The sequence below is a fragment of the Artemia franciscana genome, unplaced genomic scaffold (assembly GCF_032884065.1).
Source record: "Artemia franciscana unplaced genomic scaffold, ASM3288406v1 Scaffold_757, whole genome shotgun sequence".
NCBI classification, from domain to species: Eukaryota; Metazoa; Arthropoda; class Branchiopoda; order Anostraca; family Artemiidae; genus Artemia; species Artemia franciscana.
The window spans coordinates 247,596-269,951 of NW_027067641.1; the positions used below are offsets into that span (position 1 = coordinate 247,596).

Here is a 22,356-nt window from a genome sequence, read left to right on the forward strand (position 1 = left end):
CAGCATGGTAAGGCTTAGTCATTCTGGCAACATATATGCATAATTAATTACACGTTATTAAAGGAAGCCATATTTATTCGCTCGAGAAGTATTTAAGTTTGAATATCACTACAAGATTGTTGAGGCATTGACGAAAGGATGAACTAGGATGAACAAACTACACTCTACTTCACTCTCTTTGAACTATCTGAAAAAATACAGATTAACAGATAATGTGAGAATAAAATCACACCCATCTTCAAGGTATAAGGTCCTGTCTATTTTTATTACTAGCTTTGTGGACTCAAATTTCTAATTAGAATTTCATTAAATATACTTTTAAGCATGCTACGTTCTGTTGTTGTAAAAATGCTGCGTTAAATATAAAAGAAATTTAAAGCTTAAGTCCACATTTTGTATTTTATTTTGTTTTTCTTTCTTTACAATAAAAAACGAATATTTTGAGTCAATTCTATTTTAAACCAGTTTCAAATATTATTGGTTTGGTAGCAACCCGATAAGCCTGTTTTTTTATTTGTAGAATAAAAAGAAGCTGTGGTATTCCCTTCGGGGAGATTTACTCTAGAGATTTACAGAGGAAAACATGCACCAGGTAAGACTTAAGTTTAACCTTATATTATAATGCAAAATATAGAAATTAAGCAAGAAATAAAAAAATACACCGAAAAAAATTAAAAGCGTTTTGATAAAACGTATTAAGAAATTAAAGAAAATAGCAGACAATATAGCAAAGTGACAAAATTAGAGGGAAAATAGAAACTATAATCCGTTTAGCTATAGTGATTTAATTAAATTTCTACTGAGATAAATTCAAACTCTAATTTTAACTGAGTTTTTTTTATAATGAATGCAAAGGATGATGTAAAAAGATAAATCGAAAATAAAATTTTACTGATTATATAGACAGTTGGTTTCCCAAAGATCTCTTAACCCTTCAAGATCAAATTAACACGAATGGTACAGACTGATCAAAATTCTCAATGAAGTTTAATTTAATTCTTGGTGTAAAAAGTTAAAATCTACGGTGGACGATCTTTTTTTGTAAAATTTTTAATTTTTATTTGGTAATGACACTTTTACTTTAACCGATAAAACAAATTTATTTGATTAAATACTCACTGTTTTTAAACTGTATTACGTAATTAATATATATTGTATGATACATTTCAACAAGAGAGCCCTTATAGGCCATGGCTAATACAAAGTTGTAAAAAATCAGGCTTATAAGCAAAAACATACAGCCTTTCAATTCAAACTAACAAATAAATAAATTAAAGAAAATAGTCTATTTCCCCACCTATGCCCACAAAATTTCTCTACTTCTTAATCGCTACAAAACTTCTATCACTTAATAACAAAGTTTATCAATCCCTCTCTTCCAAACTACACTTGAAAATATTCCCTCTACAATAACCAGAAAAATGAATTAAGTCATTATTACCAGCTCTACATCTTTGGAAAAATATAGGGATGTATCCTAAACTTAACCTTCGTAATACTTGTTCTTATCACCAAGTGATAAGAAATTTATTCTTCCTGGTGCTATCCACTTTAATATCGTCCTGTTTAACCTTGCCATAAAATAAGATACCCCATTATTATTTAATCCTAGAACAAAGAGAGAGAGAGATAGAGAGAGAGAGGGAGGGAGGGAGACAAAGAGAGATTAAGAGACCGAGTCTCGTTATCACATATTGCTTTTACTAGATTACCTAGTTCACTAACAGAGTCCCACAAAAATTTGTTTGGGTAACACCTTGTTTCTAGTCCTAATCCTTCCCCATTTTTGAATTGGCTAGCTCCGCCGAAAATTTCAAACAGATATTTATTGAAAAACCCATGAACTTTTTTCCTTCACTCGAGCACTCTTGGTGTGCTGCATTTAATAGGATACTTACTTGTAGAAATATAATACCGTTTCCTCCAATACCGAATAATACTAACTAGTATATTTACTATTACAATAATAAATCTCTAATTGTCTCCTTAAGACTTATTCATTATATTCTAAGAAAACGAACTACATCTTATCAAAAATATTTATAATCCTATTTTGACTTATTTCTATCCACACCTACTTCTACTGAGGCTCTGCGTTATGAAATTCTTCATTTGAATGAAAGTTCTATTTATTTAAATGGACTTATAAAAATTCTTCAGATTTTGATTCTAGTCTATCGTTGTTCTTTTTACAGATGCTTTTTCAAAGTTCCCTTGGTCACTCGGTAGTCAGATTGCTTCTTCCATGGAACCACCAGCTATTTTTTTAAAAGAGGGCAAGGGTCCGTTCCTCTTGTTCTTGGTGTATTTCTACAACTATTTTTTGTATTCATCCACAAGATTGAATATCTATTACTCTCTATTCTATCCATTTTGAAATTATACTATCCATTTTGAAAAAAAAAGTTTGGGTTTCAGAGTGGATTTTGATTTCAGCACACCCAAAGATGTGACACTGTTGGTTGCATATATTTTTTTACAAATTCTTGCTATATATTCCGTCTTGAGTAGTCTTAAAGACCCCAAGCCAGATTTATAATGCTCCGAAAGACTCTGGACCATAGGAAACACAAGAACAAATTATCCCCCGAAAATTGTTTATAGTTTATCCTAATTGATAATCATGTAATCTGTATTAACTCTGTTTTATGTACTCTGTTTGACATTCTTTTTGGCAGGGGTAATATTCCATGAAGGAGCAGGGGGAATATTTTCAGGTTTTATTTTCAAAAACTATCGGAAATTCAATCAACGAACATTTTTTTTTAATTGAAAGTAAAAAGAAGTCTTAGAACTTAAGACCAATAGAAATTATGCCATAACTGAAAGGGGTTTTCTCATCATCCCACCTCTCACTCGTTACATTAAAGCTTTATAATCCTATGAATAATTTTTATTCGATTCTCTACCCTTTAAGGTTAACTAGTCTTGTTGCAAGGAGAATTGGGTAAAAACTCTAAAATATTGTTTTTAGGATATTTTGCATTTACAGCATGAATCTCAAGGTCTAATATCTTATGGGTATAGAAAACAATTAAAGGAAGGATGGCTGTTTTTTTTTTAAAAGTTGGGAAATTATTTTTAAGAGTATCGTCCTTTAAGAGAAAGTTAAATCCACCATTAAGACTTAAAATGAAAACTAATGCAATATTTCATAGACTCTGCCCAATCTTCTGACCCTTATTTGTTACACTAGAGTATTTTAGTGCAGTTTAAAAGCTTTTTATTCCAATTTAACGGCATTTTGTTTCAACTTTTTCAACTAAAATACAGACATCAGATTCAACATACTGAGAGTTTTTAAACAGTTCTTGGTAACGACCTGAAATAAGGAGTGACCCAGCTCAACAGTAACCGAAACACTAAAAAATGGAATTTTGGTACCAATATATACATCGAAGGAATTATATTTTGATGCTGATTTAAAACATACAAAATTCATCAAATATAATTTTACCCATCAAAAGTTGCAAGCCTGAGATAATTTGCCTTATTCTTGAAAAAAGGTGGAAACACCCCTTAAAAGTCATTAATAAATGACTTAATAAATTCACAAAAATGAATCTTAATAAATTCACACCATCGGCTTTAGCGTATGACAGAACCTTACTGTCCAGGTTTAAAGTTAAAATCTGAAAAAACGTGGAATTTCATATTTTTGGACAGAAAAAAGATCACGGATGTGTTTTTTTTGTTTTTTCCCATGGGTGATCGCATCAACCCAGTAATCCTAAAATGTAGTAAGAGGGCTTATTTTAACTGAAATTTAAAGTTCTAGCGCCCTTTTTCCCTTTTTAAGTAACCAAAACAATTGGAGGGCAACTAGGTCCCCTCTCACGCTCATTTTTTCCAGAAGTCATTGTATCAATATTTTGAGATAGATTTTCGTTCAGCATTTTTGAAAAATGTAACAACTATGCCTTTGAGGACAATTCAATCCCACAGAGTCCCGCGGAAGGGATACAAGTTATGAACTTCACCCATTGCTTACATATAGTATTGGTTATTTGGAAGTATACTGACGTTTTCTGGGTAGATTTTTTCTGTTGGTTGGGGGGTTTGGGGGGAGGGTTTTTACATGAGATTATCTTTCCATTTAGGAATTTGCCATGGGGGAAAAGAAATTCCATGAAAGGGGCACTGGATTTCAAAGCAATTTTGAAAAATTAAAACGAGCAGAATTTATTTCATATATGAGGGGGGTCATCCCCTCCTCAACACCCCTCGCTCTTTACGCTAAAGTATTTTTAGTAATTTCAAAAGAGCTATTTAGTTTAACTGAACTTGTCTTTGTGATTCCGGGGGCATTCTTAAAGAATTGGAACAAAATTCGAGCTTAAGTGTAAAGAGCGATGTATTGACGAATGGGTAAACCCCCTCATATACGTAAGAAATATAAAAATATAGAAGTTCCTTACGCAAGTTAATTTTATAAGTCACATTTTTTCATTACTAATAAAGGCGCTGGTAAATAAAATTAAAAGGTCTAGTTGTTTTTTTAAGTAACCAAAATAATTGAAGGGCAACTAGGCCCCCTCTCCCACCCATTTTTCTCAAAATCGTAAGTTAAAAAGTAAAATTAAAAGTAAAAAAAAAAGTAAAATTAATATGCAAATTTTGTTTTATTTATTCATGTAGAGTGAGCAAAAATCAAAACTGTATTAATTCAAAAACATTCAGAAATACAGAAAATAGGTTTTTATAAAATTAAAACAAGAAGCAACATTAAATCTTAAATCTAACAAAAATTATTACGTTTATAAGGGGGTTCGTCCCCTCCTTAATAACTTGCTCTTTACGCTAAAATATTTTAGTAATTTCAAAAGAAACTTTTACTCTAATTAAATGGCGTTTGTGATCAGGGATCATCCTTCCAGAATTGAAATAAAATTTGAACTTTAGTTTTAAGAGTGTTGTATTGACGAGGGGACGAACCCACTCATATACATAGTAATGATATACGAATATAGAAGTTCGTAACGTAAGTTAATTTGTAGGCCATGTATATTCACTACTAATAAAAAGGTTCGTAAATAGAATTTTTAGGTTTTTTTTCAAGAGGCCTTTTTAAGTAGCAAGAAAATCAGAGGGCAACTAGACGACCACCACCGCCTTTTTTGTCAAAATCGTCCGATAAAAACCTTGAGAAAGCCATTTGGTCATAACAAGTAAAATTAATACACAAAATTCATTTGGATTATTTATATACGGTGAGCCAGGATCAAAGCTTGCATTTATTCAGAAATGTTCAGAAACTGAGTTTTAAAGCGTTTTTTTTTAACTTAAAGTAAGGAGCAATATTAAAACTTATAAGCGATTAGAAATAATTCTTTATATGAAAGCGGCTGTCCCCTCCTCAAAGCCCCGCTTTTTATGCTAAAATGTGGTCCTTTCTAACACTCTACTTTTTAAAACAATAAATCACTTTAGGATAAAGAGCGGGTTACTGAGAAGGGGAAAACCCTTTTCATATACAGAATAATTTCTGTTCACTTTTTGTTTGAATGTTTCTCCTTACTCTAAGTTAAAATATTTTTTTTTTATTATTTAATACAGCGGAGGATTCAAGCGCCTATTGGCAAAAACGTGGATTTTCTTTTAACAAAAGATAAATTACGGATTTTACATTTTTTTTTCTCAGAAGTAAACGTATTCCACTAATGGTCCTATAATATCGGAAATGGGATTATCGACACAGAAATTAAATGTTTTTGTGCCCTTTTTGAGTGAGAAGAAATACTGTTGCTAGCTCCCACGTCCTTTTTCCAAAGTCATTGAATCAAAGCTTTTTTGTGTTTACTGTGCTTATAATTTTTAAAAAGTCCAATAACTACGCATTTCGGAACTGCCTGAACGCTCACAGCCCCTAAGGAAGCTAAAATAATTGTCCGTGCTTCTTGTGTAGAACCTTTGATTGGGAAACATATGGGCAATTATTGGAAGGAATTTTCTGAGAGGATGAATTTTCCACGGGGAGAATTTACCATTGGTGAACTTTACAGAAAGGTTTACTTTTAAAATAGTTGAAATTATGACCATACAAAAATTTTTTTTTACCTGAATCCCTCTTAGTTCATACAAGGGAATTTTGACATAATTCTCAAAATTGATATAATCCTCAAAACTTTTTTTTTGAGAAATCGGAAGACTTTTGCCTTTGCCGACTGAATTATTTATGAGGAGATATTCAGAGAAAACTTTTTTACGGAGTTTGAATTTTAATAAAGATCTCTTATTGGAAGAGAAGGGGGAAATTCTAAGCGGGGGATAGTCTTCACTGCAAAATCATATATGAGAATTATTTTTCGGGGGGTTTGGTGGGTTTGGAAAAACTTCCACAGAGGGGATGACTTCTGGAATGCTTTGAAAAAAGGAAGTTAATGTTTTATACTATTTCCAAGACACTCAGCTTAGAACTTACATCCATAAATCTTTTGAAGAATCTAGAGGAGTGGCAGAATAGCTACTACTGCTAAAAATCACTGATAGTCAAGCCGTCTGAGGCTTGGCCCTGCTGTGTACGCCTACACTTTACGCTTACTTTATTACCTATTCCAACCAAATTCTGAAATAACTTGATAAGTTGAGATTTTGTCCTGTTTCTTGAAAAAGCAAGTTCTCTAAATTGATTACATCCACTCTCTCTCTCTCTTCTGTGAATATTTAGAAGTTCTTACCTTTTCTTAAAACTATTATATCCCCAAAACTATTAATTTTTTTACAACGAAGAGAAAAAACAAATGATTTTCACTACAAGTGAAAACTTCTTGCTTTTTTTGATAGTTTTGATTTCTATCCAGTTTTTTATTTGTCTTTCAGTTTATTATTTTATCACGGTTAATCAGCTTAGCGTCATATATTATTTATTTATTTCTTTAATTCCCTTTTTCTACCAAATTTTTTAAGCAAGAGTCCGGAAAAAAAGAATTTAATCTTGTAGATTTGAGCATCAAAATTCTTGTTGGACTTAAATTATTCCTAGATCTGATGCACCTTTTCCATTTTTACTCTTATTTTCCTATTCAGAATTCAAATTATCTTGGGATACAAAGCTTATCCTTGACTGATCTAGATCAACTTCTAACAAATGGCTTTTCTCTTTGTCCTCAACTCCTTTCAGCAACAATCAAACTACTACTACTACTAACAACTCACCGTAGCACAAATCTGCCTGAGGCCAACATAGCTAAATAAGCTCCTCCTATACCCCAATCTATTCAAAGCCTTCCTCTTTAATACCACCGAGGAAGTTCCCATTTCCTTTTAATTTGTATTTATTACATCTTACCATCCAAACCGAGGACCATCTACTTTCCAGTTTAGCCCAAGACGGTTTGTCAAAAAAGACAATCTCTTGCAATCTGTCATTATTCAAACAAAGAGTGTGCCCTAGCCATCTCAACCTTTCTCTAAAAATAACCCTAGAGAGTCGGATTAAACAACACTTTCCGTACAGCCTACTGTTAGAAATACGGTCAGTTAGCCGAGTAGCCAAAACAATCTGCAGGCAACTTCTCTGGAATACATCTAGCAAAACTTTATCCGCCTTTCAGAGGATTCATTATTCAGAGTAGCATTTGAACACTGTCATAGCTCTAGCTTCCAGTATTCTAATCTTGGTTTGCAGATTTATCTTGCTATTTCTCCAAACAAATTTCCAATGTGAAAAAATACTCTGAGCCTTGGCTATAATTTTTTTTTAACATCTTCACTGCTCCCAACGTCTTTGCTAATGATGCAGAAAGGTAGGTGAAGCTGTCCACCGAATCAATCCTTTCATTCCCAACGTCAGCTTTTCATTTTACCTTATGCCTAACCATAGTAACCTAGTCTTCTTATGATTTATTTTCAAGCCTATTCTAGCACCTTGAACTCACAAAACCTCTAAAATTTAATTCATTTTTATAATATTTTCATCTAGGACGCCTAAATCATCAACATAAACTGATCCCTGGAGAGTTTTTTTCTCCCTATTTGGTTTTGTGGTCTCCCATTGCCTTTCCTGTGCTTCTTAAGACAAAATCGTTATAATGATACCTATAAAGGGGGATATAATAAAACCCTGGTTTAATCTTGAGTAAATACCAATCCAACAGCTAACCTTATTTCCTACCTAAACCGCAGCATTGTTATTTTCGTACACAGTGTGTATATTTTTCATGATGGACAACCAACGGATAAAAAAGTAAATAAATTTACCCGTGTATTACAATTAAATTTCGGTTAATATTTAAGCTTGACTAAGCTTGGCTAAGCTTAACATGGCCAACACCCTAGTGACTAAAACTTTAAAATTAAGATCCTTCCTATCACAAATGTATCTAATTGAAGATTTATTTTATGCTACCGTATCATTGACATTATGCATAACGGCTCAAACTAAGATTTTAACATTTTTAAGATATTTATAAAACCCGGATTTGCTTAAACACGATCAAAGTGTGATTCAACATAAATAACATCAATGTTTTCTTCTTAGAGAGAAGTGTAGCAAACAATCTAATCGAATATCTCAAAGGTGCAGTAAATGAAATTCTAAAAAGTATCATTTTAATAACAATTAATACACAACAGTCATTTTGCTTGGTAAGCTTTTTACCGCTCCTAATTTTTGCTTAAAGAAAAAACTAATGATAATGAGTTTAATTGACTTTTTGTAAGTTTTCTTGTTATATTCTCTTGAACGGTATATGGTTGTTATTTTCAAATTAAGGTTAGTAAAACGAATGCTAAGCTTTAAATCTGAAATTTAACCTGAGCTAATTCTTGCAAAAAATTCAAATCTTTTGGAAAAAGACGCCCCCGAAAGGAAATTAACATATATGAAGTTCGAAATGCTACTTTGAATAATAATTTTAGTTAATCCCTGCAAATTGTTCAATTTAAAAATTGTCCAAAGAAAGGCAGTCAAGTAATTACAAAATTAAGAAATCCCTGAAACGGATATTCTCAATATGGATGGACTTTTTAGCCAAACTCTCTTCTGGTACCCTAAATTCTTCAAACATAATGGTATCTCCTATAAAATTAGTCCTCCCCTCCCCAAAAATATTGTCATGGAATTTAAACTAAAATTGTTTTGTTATTAAAAAAAGGTAAACAAGGCGAGCCCTATCATGAAAATTCTGTATATTCTATGTAGCTAAAAACCGACTCCCTTAAACTAATCATAAGCCAATCCTATTCAAATTGCTTCAAAATTTAAAGGAAATGTTGCAAAGACTCACCGAAAATAACAGTCTAAGAGGATTTCTTCTTCCTTCACACTAAGAAATTTGTTCATGAAAAATACTGTCGACAGTGTATCGACTTTTAACGGGTGAAGTATTACAAAACGGCTTAAATTTTCAAAAATCTGACAACTACGTCAGTTGTTTAAACTCCGAAAATCTTACACAAAGATTTTACTTGAACTATTGTCTCCATATGTAAAAGTAAATAATGTAAAAGTAAATTTGTACAACCAAAGAGAAAGTGAAAAAAGTAAGCGCACTTCCGATTATAAATTGTGGATAGTTTTCCCTTTCTATGCAATTTTCGTTTGAATATACCCCCAGAATAATCTTCTATGAGAAAATACCCTTCCCAAAACAGCATGTCTGAGCAATACTCTCTTAGAAACATCTCTACAAAGTAATATCTAACTGTGCAAAGCTTCGTTAAACCTAATGTTGAGTAACTTGGCGGAATGTGGCTTTTAAATTAGCGTCTTTATTATACATTTATTTTGTATGAACTCTGAGAAAGTTCAGTCTCATCCATCAAAAGTTATCAGCCTGAGAAAGATTGCCCTATTTTCAAAAAAAGGGGGAAACACCTTCTGTATTTCATAGAATCTTAATTAAATTATATCATCAGATTCAGCGTATCATAAACCATACGGTAGAGGTTTCAAGCTCCTATCTGTAAAAATGTAAAATTTATTATTGTTTTGCCAAAAGAAAGATTACGGATATGTCTTTATCTGTTTTTGTTTATATTTTTTCGAAGGTTGATGGTATTACCCAACGATCTTAGAATGTCACGAGAGAGCTCGTTCGAACAAAAATTACAATTTCTAATGCCATTTTTAAGCGACCAAAAATTGGATGTGAACTAGGCACCCTTCCAGATCATTTTTTCCCACAGTCACCGGATCTAAATCTTGAGATAGTCATTTTCTTCAGCAAAGTTTAAAAATCTAATAACTATATTTTTGAGAATGACTTAGTCCCCCAGATTTCCCAGGAAAAGGGCTGCAAGTTATGAACTTTGCCCATTGTTTACATATAGTATTGGTTATTGGAAGTATAAGGATCTTTTCAGGATTTTTTCTCTGCTGGGTGGGGGGGGGGGTGGAGGAATTAATACTAGATTCTCCAGCATTAAAAAAAACAATTTGAAATTTAATGAAAACAAGTTATTTCAGCTGAAAGTAAAGAGCAACAATAAAACTTGTAAAGAAAAGAAATTATAAAATTTATGAGGTGGTTCGTCCCCCGTCAGTACTTTGCTTTTTATGCTAAAGTATTTTTAGTAATTTAAAAAGGGCTATTTACTCTAATTAAACGATCTTTGTGATTCAGGGGTCATTCTAAAAAGACGAAATTAGACGAAAAATTTAAATTCAGTGTCAAGGGTGAGGTACTGGCCCCTTATATTAGGTATATAAGAGAGTTCTTGCCCTTGTATGTGCGTTGTTCTTTACGCGAAAGTTTGAATTTTTTTGAATAATGGTCGATATAGGGAATAAATTGTTTGTGTTATTTTTGGCCAATCTTAAAATTTAATTTTATGTTAAGCGGCTTCATAACTACGATTTTTATGTAATAATTAATCAAAGATATTGTATATATTCGGCTTGTTGTTGCTATTAAATAAAAAAAATTTCCAGCTGAAAGAAATGAAAAACGTTAAAACATAAAACGAACAGAAATTATTACGTATATAAGGGGATTGCCACCTTCTCAATTACCTCACTCTTTGCGCTAATGGATGACTTTTCATTCCAAAAACATGAAAAATTGTCCGATCAAAATTTTGAAAAAGGCTCTTGGCCAAAAAAGTAGAATTTAGGTAAAAAATTTGCTTTAATTATTCATATACGTTGAGCCAAAATAAAAACCTACATTAATCCAAAAAAATTAGAAGTTAAATAAGAAAAACAAGTTTTTTAACTGAAAATATGGAGAGAGACATTAAAATTTAAAATAAACAGAAATTATTCCGTCTATGAAAAGGAAAGTCTCCTCCTCAACACCTCGCTCTTTACGCTATTTGTTAATAGGAAAAATGGACTTTTGAGAAAAAGTCAAACTTAAGCATAAAGAGCGGGGCGTTGAGGAGGTTCAAGCCCTTTTCATGTACAGAATAATTTCTGTTCGGTTTTAAGTTTTAATGTTGTTCCTTACTCTCAGTTAAGAAAATTGGTTGTTTTTATTTAACAACTTTTAGTAATGAATGTCCCACCATGAGGTTTTACCAAATATGGAACTGAGATATTTAGAATATAGTTTTTAAGCACTTTTAAACTTTTTACTATCTAAAAATTTGTATAAGAAACTTGTCCATGTTTATGCTAAAAACGTAATTTGTTAGCAAAAAATGACATAGAAAATCAAAAATCTTACTTGTTTATTTAACAAAGCAATAGAATTATCAGGTTCCAATTGATCAATGGAATCAATGGAATCTGTAGATCTATTTATTTGATAGTATCACTGCTAGAAAAAAAATTAAAATAAATCTATTACATTTATTCCACAAAACAATTCCACATTTGTAAATTCAGTAAATCCAGTAAATACAAAAATTCATCCAAAATTCAGACGGTGAGAGTAATTTTTTAAAAGTTAGAAAAAGACAAACACTGTCTTTTAAGTGTGAGAAGGACATGAATGACACTTTACATCAGTCGCAAAGAGGATAAATGAATTTTTTCCAATGTTAGAAACATTCAAACCAGATTTTTTTTCAAAAAGTAGAAACATGCAAACAAAACCTTTTTTCAAAAGTGCAACAAAGGAATTGGATTTTCAAAATACAAAGAAAAAAGAATGGGATTTCTCAAATTTCAGAGGCAGGTGAAAGTTGTTTTCAAAAGTTAGATTAATTCGGTGGCGGATTTTTTAAAAGTCAGAAGCTCTTGAACCTGATTTTGTTTAAAAATTCAGACACATGCTATTAGTATTTTTTCAAAAGACTGACCAATATTAATAATATTTTGTAAAAGTAAGACAAAGGCACACGGGGTTTTTTTCTAAGACGAAAAACGTAGGAGCCATATCTTTTCAAAAGGTTTAAAACATGCAAATATGTTTTTATCAAATGTTTGAGACGCAAGAATGGAATTTTTGAAAGTCAGATACACATCTGGAATGGAAATATTTCAAGATTTTGAGACAGTTAAATATAATTTTTTCAATTTCAGAAATATACAACCTAGATCTTTTTACGCTGTTATAAGCCAGGAAAAACAATTATTTCAGAAAATCAAAGACCCTGTATTGGATTAATGTAAGTCAGAGACAAATAAATAGCAGTTTTCAAAAGTCAGGAAAACACTAAAAAGATTTTTCAAAAGCCAAAAAAGAGCAAACTGGTTTTTTGTATCAGAAATTTAGAAACCTACTAAAAGGATTGTCTTAGAAAATAAGATCGGAATCACACAAATCGGGTATTCAAAAGTATGGGACAACTGAAAGAGATGATTTCAAGAGCCAAGGACTGGTGAATGGGATATTTCCAAAGTCAGAAACGTGCGGACCAGATTTTCTTTAAAAAGTTGGAAAAATAAAAACACAACTTTTTAAAGAGCTACAGACTCGAAAAAAGGCAATTTTATATCATAAAAAGGATTTTTCCAAATCGATGAAATGGATTTGTACAAAATCAGAGACATACAAACCGTATTTCCTTCAAAGAGTTATAAATATGCAAGTAGAATTTTTTCGTAAAGCGAGAATAAAAGTTAATAGTCTTTTGAAAAGTCAGAAACATTTGAAAGGGTTTTTCCGAAGTCAACCACTGGTGAACTGCATTCTTCCAAAATCAGAGACGTGCAAACCAGAGCTCTTTCAAAAAGTTAGAAACATGGAAGCAGAATTTCTAATAAAGACAGACCAAGATTAATAATCTTTTTAAAAGTGAGAGGCATATGAACGAGATTTTACAGAAGTCATCCACACGTGAACGAGATTTCTTCAAATTCAAAAACATTCAAACAGGATTTTTTGAATCAGTTATAAATGTGGATTGTTAGTTTTGTTTATATGTGCTGATATTTATAACATAATATTCCAATTTTTTTATTTATTAAAAGTACATTATAACCCAAAACAAAAAAATTACAATAAATCACCTAGCCAAACTCAAAACAGGTAATAATTAATTTGAGTGTGGCTCAAAAACCCTATGCCTTCCCAAAGCCAGAACATGATTTGCAATTTACTGAAAAAATACAGATGGAAGCGCATTGTCATTTTAATGAACGTATGCTGATATTTATTCCCAAAATTTTAAAAGTATTTGAATTATTAAAGTTATAATTGTGGAAATTAATATTATCTTTTTCCCTAAATAAGACGGTTTCCATAAAAAACAAACAGAAATTAATTAAAAAAGTCAAAAAATAAGTTTTTCATAGAATAGTAAAGAATTTCATCAACTAAAAAATGGAAAAAAATAGAATCAAATAATTTGTCAACTGTAAAACTAATAAAAATTGAAAACGGATTGATAAGAAAATTAAACCAAACTAGAACAGAAATTATAATAAATAAAAGAGTCAGACTCAAAATGAGCAAAACTTAACATGAATAGGGCTAAAAAACCCTATGCTCTTCCAAGGCCAAAAAATAATTTGCATTTCAATGAAAAATACGAATAAAGGAGCATTATCAGTTCAGTGTACATATTCTGATTATTCTTCTTTAATATACTAATAGTATTTGATTTATTAAAGTTATCTAAGTGAAAACATTTATAATTTCTAACTTCAGTTAATCTTCAGTTAATCTCATATCAGTTAATCTCAGTCTTGTTGCTGCTTCATTTTGTAGCCATTTCAATGTGCTCACCTACCGAGTCCTCACATTTTTTTTTATTTTATATTTAGGCAGAAAAATTAAGTGACTTTTCTGGTTTTTATATTTGTATCTGTATTTTTTTTTTGTTTTTATAGATTTCAGTGTTGTTGTTGTCTCTTTTTATGGCTCATTCAATGGGCTCACCAGCAGAACTTGAAGGAGGCATTGGAGAAATAAATCAAGAAAGGTTTTTATTTGCTACAAAAACAGTGACAAACCTTGTAATAACAACTACAACAACAAATACTCTATTGCGCACATGGTGCTATGAAGTTGTTAGTGGTATAATACCCCTTACAAGTACAGGACTGTTCTCTACTGATAATTTATCTGATGCAGTTGCTGCAGCAACATTTACCGGCGGTACGGCTGATACTTGTCAAGCTAGAAGAAGGCGCTGGTCATTTGAGAACATTTTTGATGAGTTGGATGGTTTTGATTTATCCCCTGCAATACCATCATCTGATCAAGCTGCTGTCAATTTAGCGTCTATTAATATGGCTGAGTAAGTGTTTCATGACTTGTCTTATTAGAAAACCCGACAAAGTAACAATTACTAAAAAGCTCTGCAGTTCTTAACGGTATGTTTAAAATTTAAATTTCATATTCTGCAAAAATGATGATAGAAATTTCGAATACACATTTATTAAAAATTTTTAAATCGAAACTTTAAAGGTAACAAAAAAACTGTCAGGTGTTTTCAACCAAGATAACAGTGAAAACTTTATTTCCTAAGACTAGATTTTGATGATTATAACTTCTTTAATATATTTTGCTTTCCATATACTCCGCCATTTTACTTTTTTCTTTCCACTGTCAATTAAAAAAGTTGCAATCTGCTAAATTCTCAATTAAAGTCACACCAAACAAGATACAGGATTTATTGAAGATCAGACTGTCACTAATTGTCAAATTTCTTTCCTCTCTATCTTAGTTCAATCTCTCTCATTTTCTACCATTAGCCATGGCTTGATAGCGAAAACTACTTGAATTAAATTCCATTCTACACTATAGAGGTATCTATAAAAATGTGGAATTTTGTATTTTTTGCCAAAAGACAGATCACGGATGCATGTTTATTTTTGTTTTTTTCCAGGGGTGATGGTAATCCTTGAAAAGATTAATTCTAAAATTAATCTTTTCAAAGAAAAGTATAGTCTATAATAAATCTTAGATCAGAAGAACTAATTTTTTATAATAAGTTCAATGAACTTCAAATGAACTTAAGTTACTGCTAAAGAACAAATAAATCCCAAAAATAACAGCACACAGTACACAACAATATACAAGAGAAAAAAGTAAAAGGTATGAAGTTAGCAATTATAGTTATTTACAGCCCCGAAGCATGGTCTATTTGAAAAGTTGATGAAAATGTTATGGATGTTCTTTATTAGAATTGCTTAGAAGCTCACGTCGAGTGAGTCAATGCCCTTACGAAGATTGAACGGACATGAAACAAAAACCTGCAAAAAAAACGTTGTTCCCACTGTATGACGTTATAATCTACAAAATGTTCAAAAGGTTAGGTTTGGTTTGTGGATGAAGAATGATGCATTGTCAAAAGCTATACTTTTTGGTAACCGTATCATTGGCCATTGATGAAGATACTAATATCTTGCCACCAAAGTAATATGAGTACCTCCAAGGTTTCTTATGATATTTGTATTTAAATTGATGTTGCTGCTTCAGGAAAATAAACAGAGGCTTCGCGATCATCGTTGACTGAAACGAAAAATTGTGTAGAGTCCTTAGGAAAGATTCAGAAGATTTGGCATGTACGACTAGTGACTATGGCATGATGCTGAAGGTCACTGGATAGTTGTTTAATCTCTTAGAAGGCGGACAGAAATGATTGGATGATTGTTAAAGTTTGACCATTTATAAGGAATGAAGTATCTGACGATACAACACAAAAAATTAATTGATTACTTATTCTCCCCTTTTTTGCGTGAAAAGTCAATCTTTTTCTGTAATTTTTCTTAGTGAGGATGGCTTTAGTCAAATAATGAGTAAGATTCAAAGGTGGGCATCAATTTTGTTTTATCTCTGTTCTAAATCGATATTAGTGATTTTTGTTCTCTTTTGTAAGTTTGATTCATTATTAGTGGTTGCTATCTTCGCAATTTCATTTGATGTTTTCCATAGTTGAAAATTATCTACTTGCAATTTTCTTCCCTCTATCTCCCCTTTCTTACTTCTAGCTTGAGATATATTAATGATTTTTGTTCGGGAAGGAGGCTAATTTTCTTAGGCAAGAGGGCCCAAGTTTTTTTTACAAAAATACATCCTAATTTTGTTTGTGTTCATTTTTGTTACGTTTTTACAAATTGCACAAATATTTCGAGATTAATCATACCACCTATCCCCTCCCCCACTGTATGGCCTTGCTTCTGGTTGATACTATTATTTGAGGCACGTGTGACAGCATTTAGTTTTTTGCAATATTTAAATTAAAAAGGAAAAAAACAATCAAACTGACAATGGTCTTGGCCAATCTTATCCCGCAAAAATAAAATTTGTAATTAATAAACTTATGACCCCGAAAAGCATATTTACCCTTTATTAAATCATAAAAGGGTTTTTTTTACCTTTACAAATAAATCTATTTATCTGATTTCTTACTTTTATAATTTATTCTGATTATATTTATTTTAAGGATTCCAAAGTAACATTCTGAAGTGAGGTGCGAGGCGTATTTTACCAGCCAAAACATTTATTGGTTGAAGTAATTCAAAATATAAATTTTCACATTTAAAATCAAAAACAACAGATTCCAAGTCCTCAACACCCTAAACTAGGATGAATTTCGTCCATCAAGGACGAAATGGGGACCTTGTCCCTGGGGTCATTAATTCAAACTGGGGCATTCTCGCCCAGGGTTGTTTATAAAAGTTGAGCAGAAAGTAGGTCCCTCAAATGTACACTCAACAGAGCTAACCAGTGTTTGCAAACGACCATGGAATTGCAAAACTGTTTCCAATAATAGATTAAGTTGTATGGTGACACACAACTCTATAGGAGAGGATCTTCTATGCGAAGATAACTGCGGCAGGGAGACAAAATCCATATGTATGAGCAACAGCCTATGCAAAGGCTTGTCTCATTCCTTTCGAGGTATCTGCAAGACCGAAAAACCTTGTGGGGACTCTGTTTCTATTTGGGGACCTTGAGGAGTGGCATACCTTAAGGAAATTACAGCCTAGTATAAGACACAGTATTTACACAGAAATCTGTTTAATGAATAATTCTGCCGAGCTTGGTCTCTTTTGGCGGGCTTTTTTGGATTGAAATGTCTCTTCATAGCTAGTTTGTCTACTATGGGTCTGCTCCCCATAGTACCATAATATTTGTAGGCATGACTATATAATGAGTCGGAGGTAATAGGGTTAAGTCTGTCTCTGCAAGATTTTGACTCTTGTTGATAGAATAGCATTGCCAAGTGATGGAAACTAAGTTGTGACAAAGATGGGCTAGGGATTACACAAAGTATCCATTCATACTGGAAGTCCAAGGGATATCTTGCTATCCGGTTCTAAGCTGGCTGACACGTTTTGATGTAGACCTGTGAAGATTCATTATTCACCATCCCGCAAGGGTATCTGGAATAATTCTTTTTTTCCCAAGATAATTTTAATGATTTAAGGAATGTGAAAATTAGAACTTGGAATGTTACGACGTTAAGAAATAACTATTGTGTCGGTATTTTGACTGGAAAATTAGGTGTAAACCTGGACTAGTTAGGAGTCTCAGAAACTCATATCCTAGGGGTAGGAAGTATAAAATCATTCGACTTAAAATTTTTTACTCGGGCAGGAAGGATGGGGTACATAGGCGAGAGTAGGCCTCATGATAAAAAAGGGTAATTCTAAGTTTTGTTCAGGTTGGTAAGGTATTAATAATAACATACTTATTCCTCATTTTATGACTTGTAAGTTCAGGGTATCATCAGTAGTAGTATATGCCCCTGTAGAGCCGACTGACGGAGATAAGACTCAGATAAATTTTTACTTACAGTAAAAATTTCCAAATAGTGATAGATGGTATCCTAGATGTGCTGTAGGGAAAGAAAACAGTAATAGCTACAGACTGCTGCAATTTGGCAGGTATAACAATGTGGTTATGACTAATATGGTGTTTGGTCCTAAAATGTTCATAATTTAACATTGTAGTCGCGTCATGATAAAAAAAATCTTAATGATCAAGTTATTGGAAACTGAAGACTGGCTGGATGAATAAAAGATAGAAGGGTATAGAGGAGTGCTGTTACCGTTGTTAAAAGTAAAGATCATAATCTAGTAGTGTCTGAGCTTTATTTAAAGCTAATTCTTGGAAGTGTAACAATTTTCACGGAACTTATGATGTCAGTAGACTCCAAAATGAAAAATGGAGGGAAAATTTCCAGGAACAGTTGAATGTTAAACCTTAGAGTTCAAAATTTGACAATGTGGAAGAAGGACGGATTAATTTTAGAAAAAAAATGTTTGAAGGTGCTGGTGATGTCTTATCCAAGAAAATTAGCAGAGCATCAAGGAGCATTAGTGAAAAAACTGTCTATTTGAGTAGAGATGAGAAGGGGCTTATGAAAGAGTTATCTGAGTGATGCATTATATTAAATCAAAAGAAAACTAAAGAACATAAAGAAAGTATAAAATATGAAATAAGGAGAAGTTAAAGTTGAGGCTATTGATAAAATTGCTAAGGATATTAAAGATGATACTAGACGATAAATTAGTAAAATAATTGTGCTGGCATATTATTAAATTGAGAGGCAAAGTCAATCCAGACTTGTCTCAGTTAAATATATAAGAGGGCCACAATTAGTTATAAGGAAAGAGTTTAAGAGAGATGAGCAAATCATTTTGAAAATTAAATAGGCCGAGATAGAGTCGCAGGAAAGATATAAAGAAAATTAAAAAAGTTAGTGATACTTTTGATTTGTAGGAACATTTGTTTTACGAGCAAGAAACAGTGACACTACTAAAAGGATAACAAATTTATAAGCCTTTTGCTGCTGATAGTTTGCTAAGTAAGTTTCTTAAATATTGTGCCTCTGAGGTTAGAAATAAGTTGCTGAGATTATATAGAAATGATTCTTGAAGAAAGGAGAATTACAAGGAGAGGTAGCAAATTTATCAGAAACCTTATAAGAAAGGTGATAAGAGTGTGAGTGGTAATTATTGAAGCATTTGACTGGCCTGAAGATTGAGAATATAATTTTTGAAAATGGAGAGGTACACAAGGATTTTAGGCAAACCTTAATTAAACCACGGTATACGGAAGGTGATAAGAGTAAGTTTGAAGTAATTAAGGCAATAGTCTGATCTCTTTAGGTAGTAAATTTCTTAGTAATATTACACAATTGTAAGAGAAGAACAGTTCGAATTCTTTTCTTTTGTCAATAATTGAGTAAGGCGTGAGTTATCAAACATCCTTGGTCTCAGTTTTAGATATCATAAACTAGCGTCTGATCCTGTTACTGGAAGAGCTTTAGTAAAGGTTTTTTTTCTTGTATGGTAGACTACCCGGATACATTAAAGTGATTAGTGCTATATACGAGAATAATACTGCTTCGGTTAAGGTGGAAATGAGGTTAGTATTTGGAAAGACAAGACATTTATTTCAAGATGTTTGTTTCAAAATATTTCTATCAAAAGACCCAGAGAACCGATTTCAAATTCTGGAGTCATAAAACCAAAAACAAAAAATCATAAGAAACACAACAAATACCAAATCGGCAGAATAAAGCTAAAAAAATAACATTATCAGAATGGAAGAACCTTTCATTAGTCAAATATATTAACCGGTGAAATGTCAAAAGGTTGAAAAGGTAAAAAATGTGAAAAAAAAGTTATTGTTAAATAGGTTTCAAAAAATATATAAAAAAGGGGAAAGTAACAAAAGAATCAAACGTTTGTAAAACCTGGGTATCACCAGCACCAAAAAAAAAGAAAGAAAACTAGCAGTTTATTTTATCAGTAATGAAGGGGACAAATGTTTTTTTTCATACCTGGAGGTAAGGCAATGGATGCAAAACAAGATGTGAACGGATTCAGGAACAGTACGTGGCAAGTGGTGTCTAGGTGTTGAGTGTGTTTTTGGGAAAATGTTTACCATACGAAGGTTTACTATTGCATTTTTTTTAAAAGCGGAGGCAAAACGCTACTCTCCTGCGCCCAAGAGTTTCCATTTTGGCCTTTTTAGGAGGAGTTAGTAAGGTAATTTACAGCTGCTACTACTACTAATAACTCACTGCAACACCAAGCCGCCTGAGACCAGCACAGCTACGAAAGCCTTGCCTCCAGCCTAATCTATTCAAGCCCCCCCCCCTCTTTACACTCCCAGGAAGTTCCCGTTTCCTCTAAATATTTATTTATAACAACCTCAAAACCTAGACGAGGACGACCTGCTTTCCGTGTAGCCCAGACGGTTGGCCAAAAAGGACAACCTTCGGCAATCTGTCATCTTTCATCCACAGAACTTGGCATAGCCATCTCACCCTTTCTTTCGTTATAGCCCTACAAAGCGGGATTGAACCAGATCTTTCGTACAAGCTACTGTTGGAAATATGGTCAGTCAGCCGGATACCCACAACAATTTGTAGGCAATTTCTCTGGAAAACATATAGTAAATTTTCATCTGCTTTTCGGAGTGCCCATGCTTCAGAGCCATATTTGACCACGGTCATCACTGTAACTTCCTATATTCTAATCTTAGTTTGCAGATTTATCTTCCTATTCTTCCAACCTTTTTTTAACTGTGAAAAAGCACCCTGAGCCTTGGCTATTCTACTTATAACATCTTCACTGCTCAAACCATCTTTACTAATAATACTACCAAGGTAAGTGAAGCTGCCCACCTGATCAATCTTTTTGTTACCCAACGTCACCTTTTCATCTTCACTTATTCCTAGCCTTAGTGATTTAGTCTACTTAACATTAATTTTCAAGCCTATTCTACCACCCTGAACTCGCAAAACCTCTAAAAACTCATTCATTTCGCTCACACTTTCATCTAGTATGCTTAAATCATCAGTATAATCTCAGTTCAGGAGCGTTATTCCTCCCCATTTGATTCTTTGGTCTCAAATTGCCTTTCCTGTCCTCCTTAAGACGAAGTCCATCAAAATGATCCATATAAAGGGGGATAGAACACAACCCTGCTTAACTCCTGATTTAATACAAAACCAGTTGCTATCCTTCTTTAAAATCATTGTAAGGACAAGATAAAACAATGAAAAATGAAATGAAAAATGGAAACAATGTAATGACAAATAAAAGTAGATCTGAGGTTCCCAAATTGTCTCCGGTCTGTAAGAGGTAGGATTTTTTCTTTTAGCAAATATGCAAGGAATCCTTCATATAGTTTATAGAATATAGGAGTAAGTGAAATTGGACGATCACCTTCAAAACAAGGTTTTAAATATATATATATATAAATATATATATATATATATATATATATATATATATATATATATATATATATATATATATATATATATATATATATATATATATACATGGGAGAGCACAAGAGCACAAGAACAGGGAGAAATATCATCTAATTCATTGAATTGCTTATTGTAACAGAGTATTTTGAGCTGAAATTGCTTAAAATGTGACGAAATAATTGTAAACCTAAATCATTTTTTCAGGGCGAAGGAGGATATTATTGAAAGCAAGTTTAAAGATGATGAAAAGAACCCAAGATTTGGACTTAGTTTGATTCACACTGTTACACAGACTTTGACAGCCGTCAGCAAAATTGTGACAGGAACAGTAGTTAAAAAAGTATTATTAACCTGTACTCCTCAAAATCTTGGTGGAATTGGACCTTGTCATGGAAATGGTCACAAATGAATACAACAATGACTTTTTATGCCTTTCCATTTTTTTTTCCTGTTAAATAATAAAGAGCATCAGCAAATAGTTCATACTCTTCTAGGGACAGTTTATATTTATAGTTATTATGGAATTTCTTGTGTGCATCCTGCTCTTTTTCCATTTAATTTTTTATTGATTTAGGTCTATATATAAGTATAATTTTAGTAGACGTATTTCTTAGGCTCGGACTAAATTTGTTATCTAGGTTTGTCAAGTGTAGTATTTCTACTTAGTCATATTAATATTTCAAAGCCATCAAATCTGAGTAGTTACGATGCCTATTAAAAAATAAGTTTGAGAGTCTTCTAAAAAGAGAAATGAAGAGTCATTTTAAGACCTAATATTAGCTAAAACTGTCCCTTATGTTAACTTAAAATTAAAACAGATAGATAATCTTATCGAATCGG

The 22,356-nt window shown here is 32.2% G+C and overlaps 1 protein-coding gene across 1 annotated transcript; it reads left to right on the plus strand.

Moving 5' to 3' along the window:
- The first annotated feature begins 457 nt into the window (after positions 1-457).
- On the plus strand, positions 458-21,994 carry LOC136043610 (uncharacterized). The gene is made up of 3 exons (XM_065728517.1): positions 458-592; positions 14,162-14,571; positions 21,721-21,994. The coding sequence occupies exons 1-3, from the start codon at positions 584-586 to the stop codon at positions 21,923-21,925; spliced, it is 624 nt and encodes a 207-aa protein (XP_065584589.1). The 5' UTR covers positions 458-583; the 3' UTR covers positions 21,926-21,994.
- Positions 21,995-22,356: the final 362 nt, after the last annotated feature.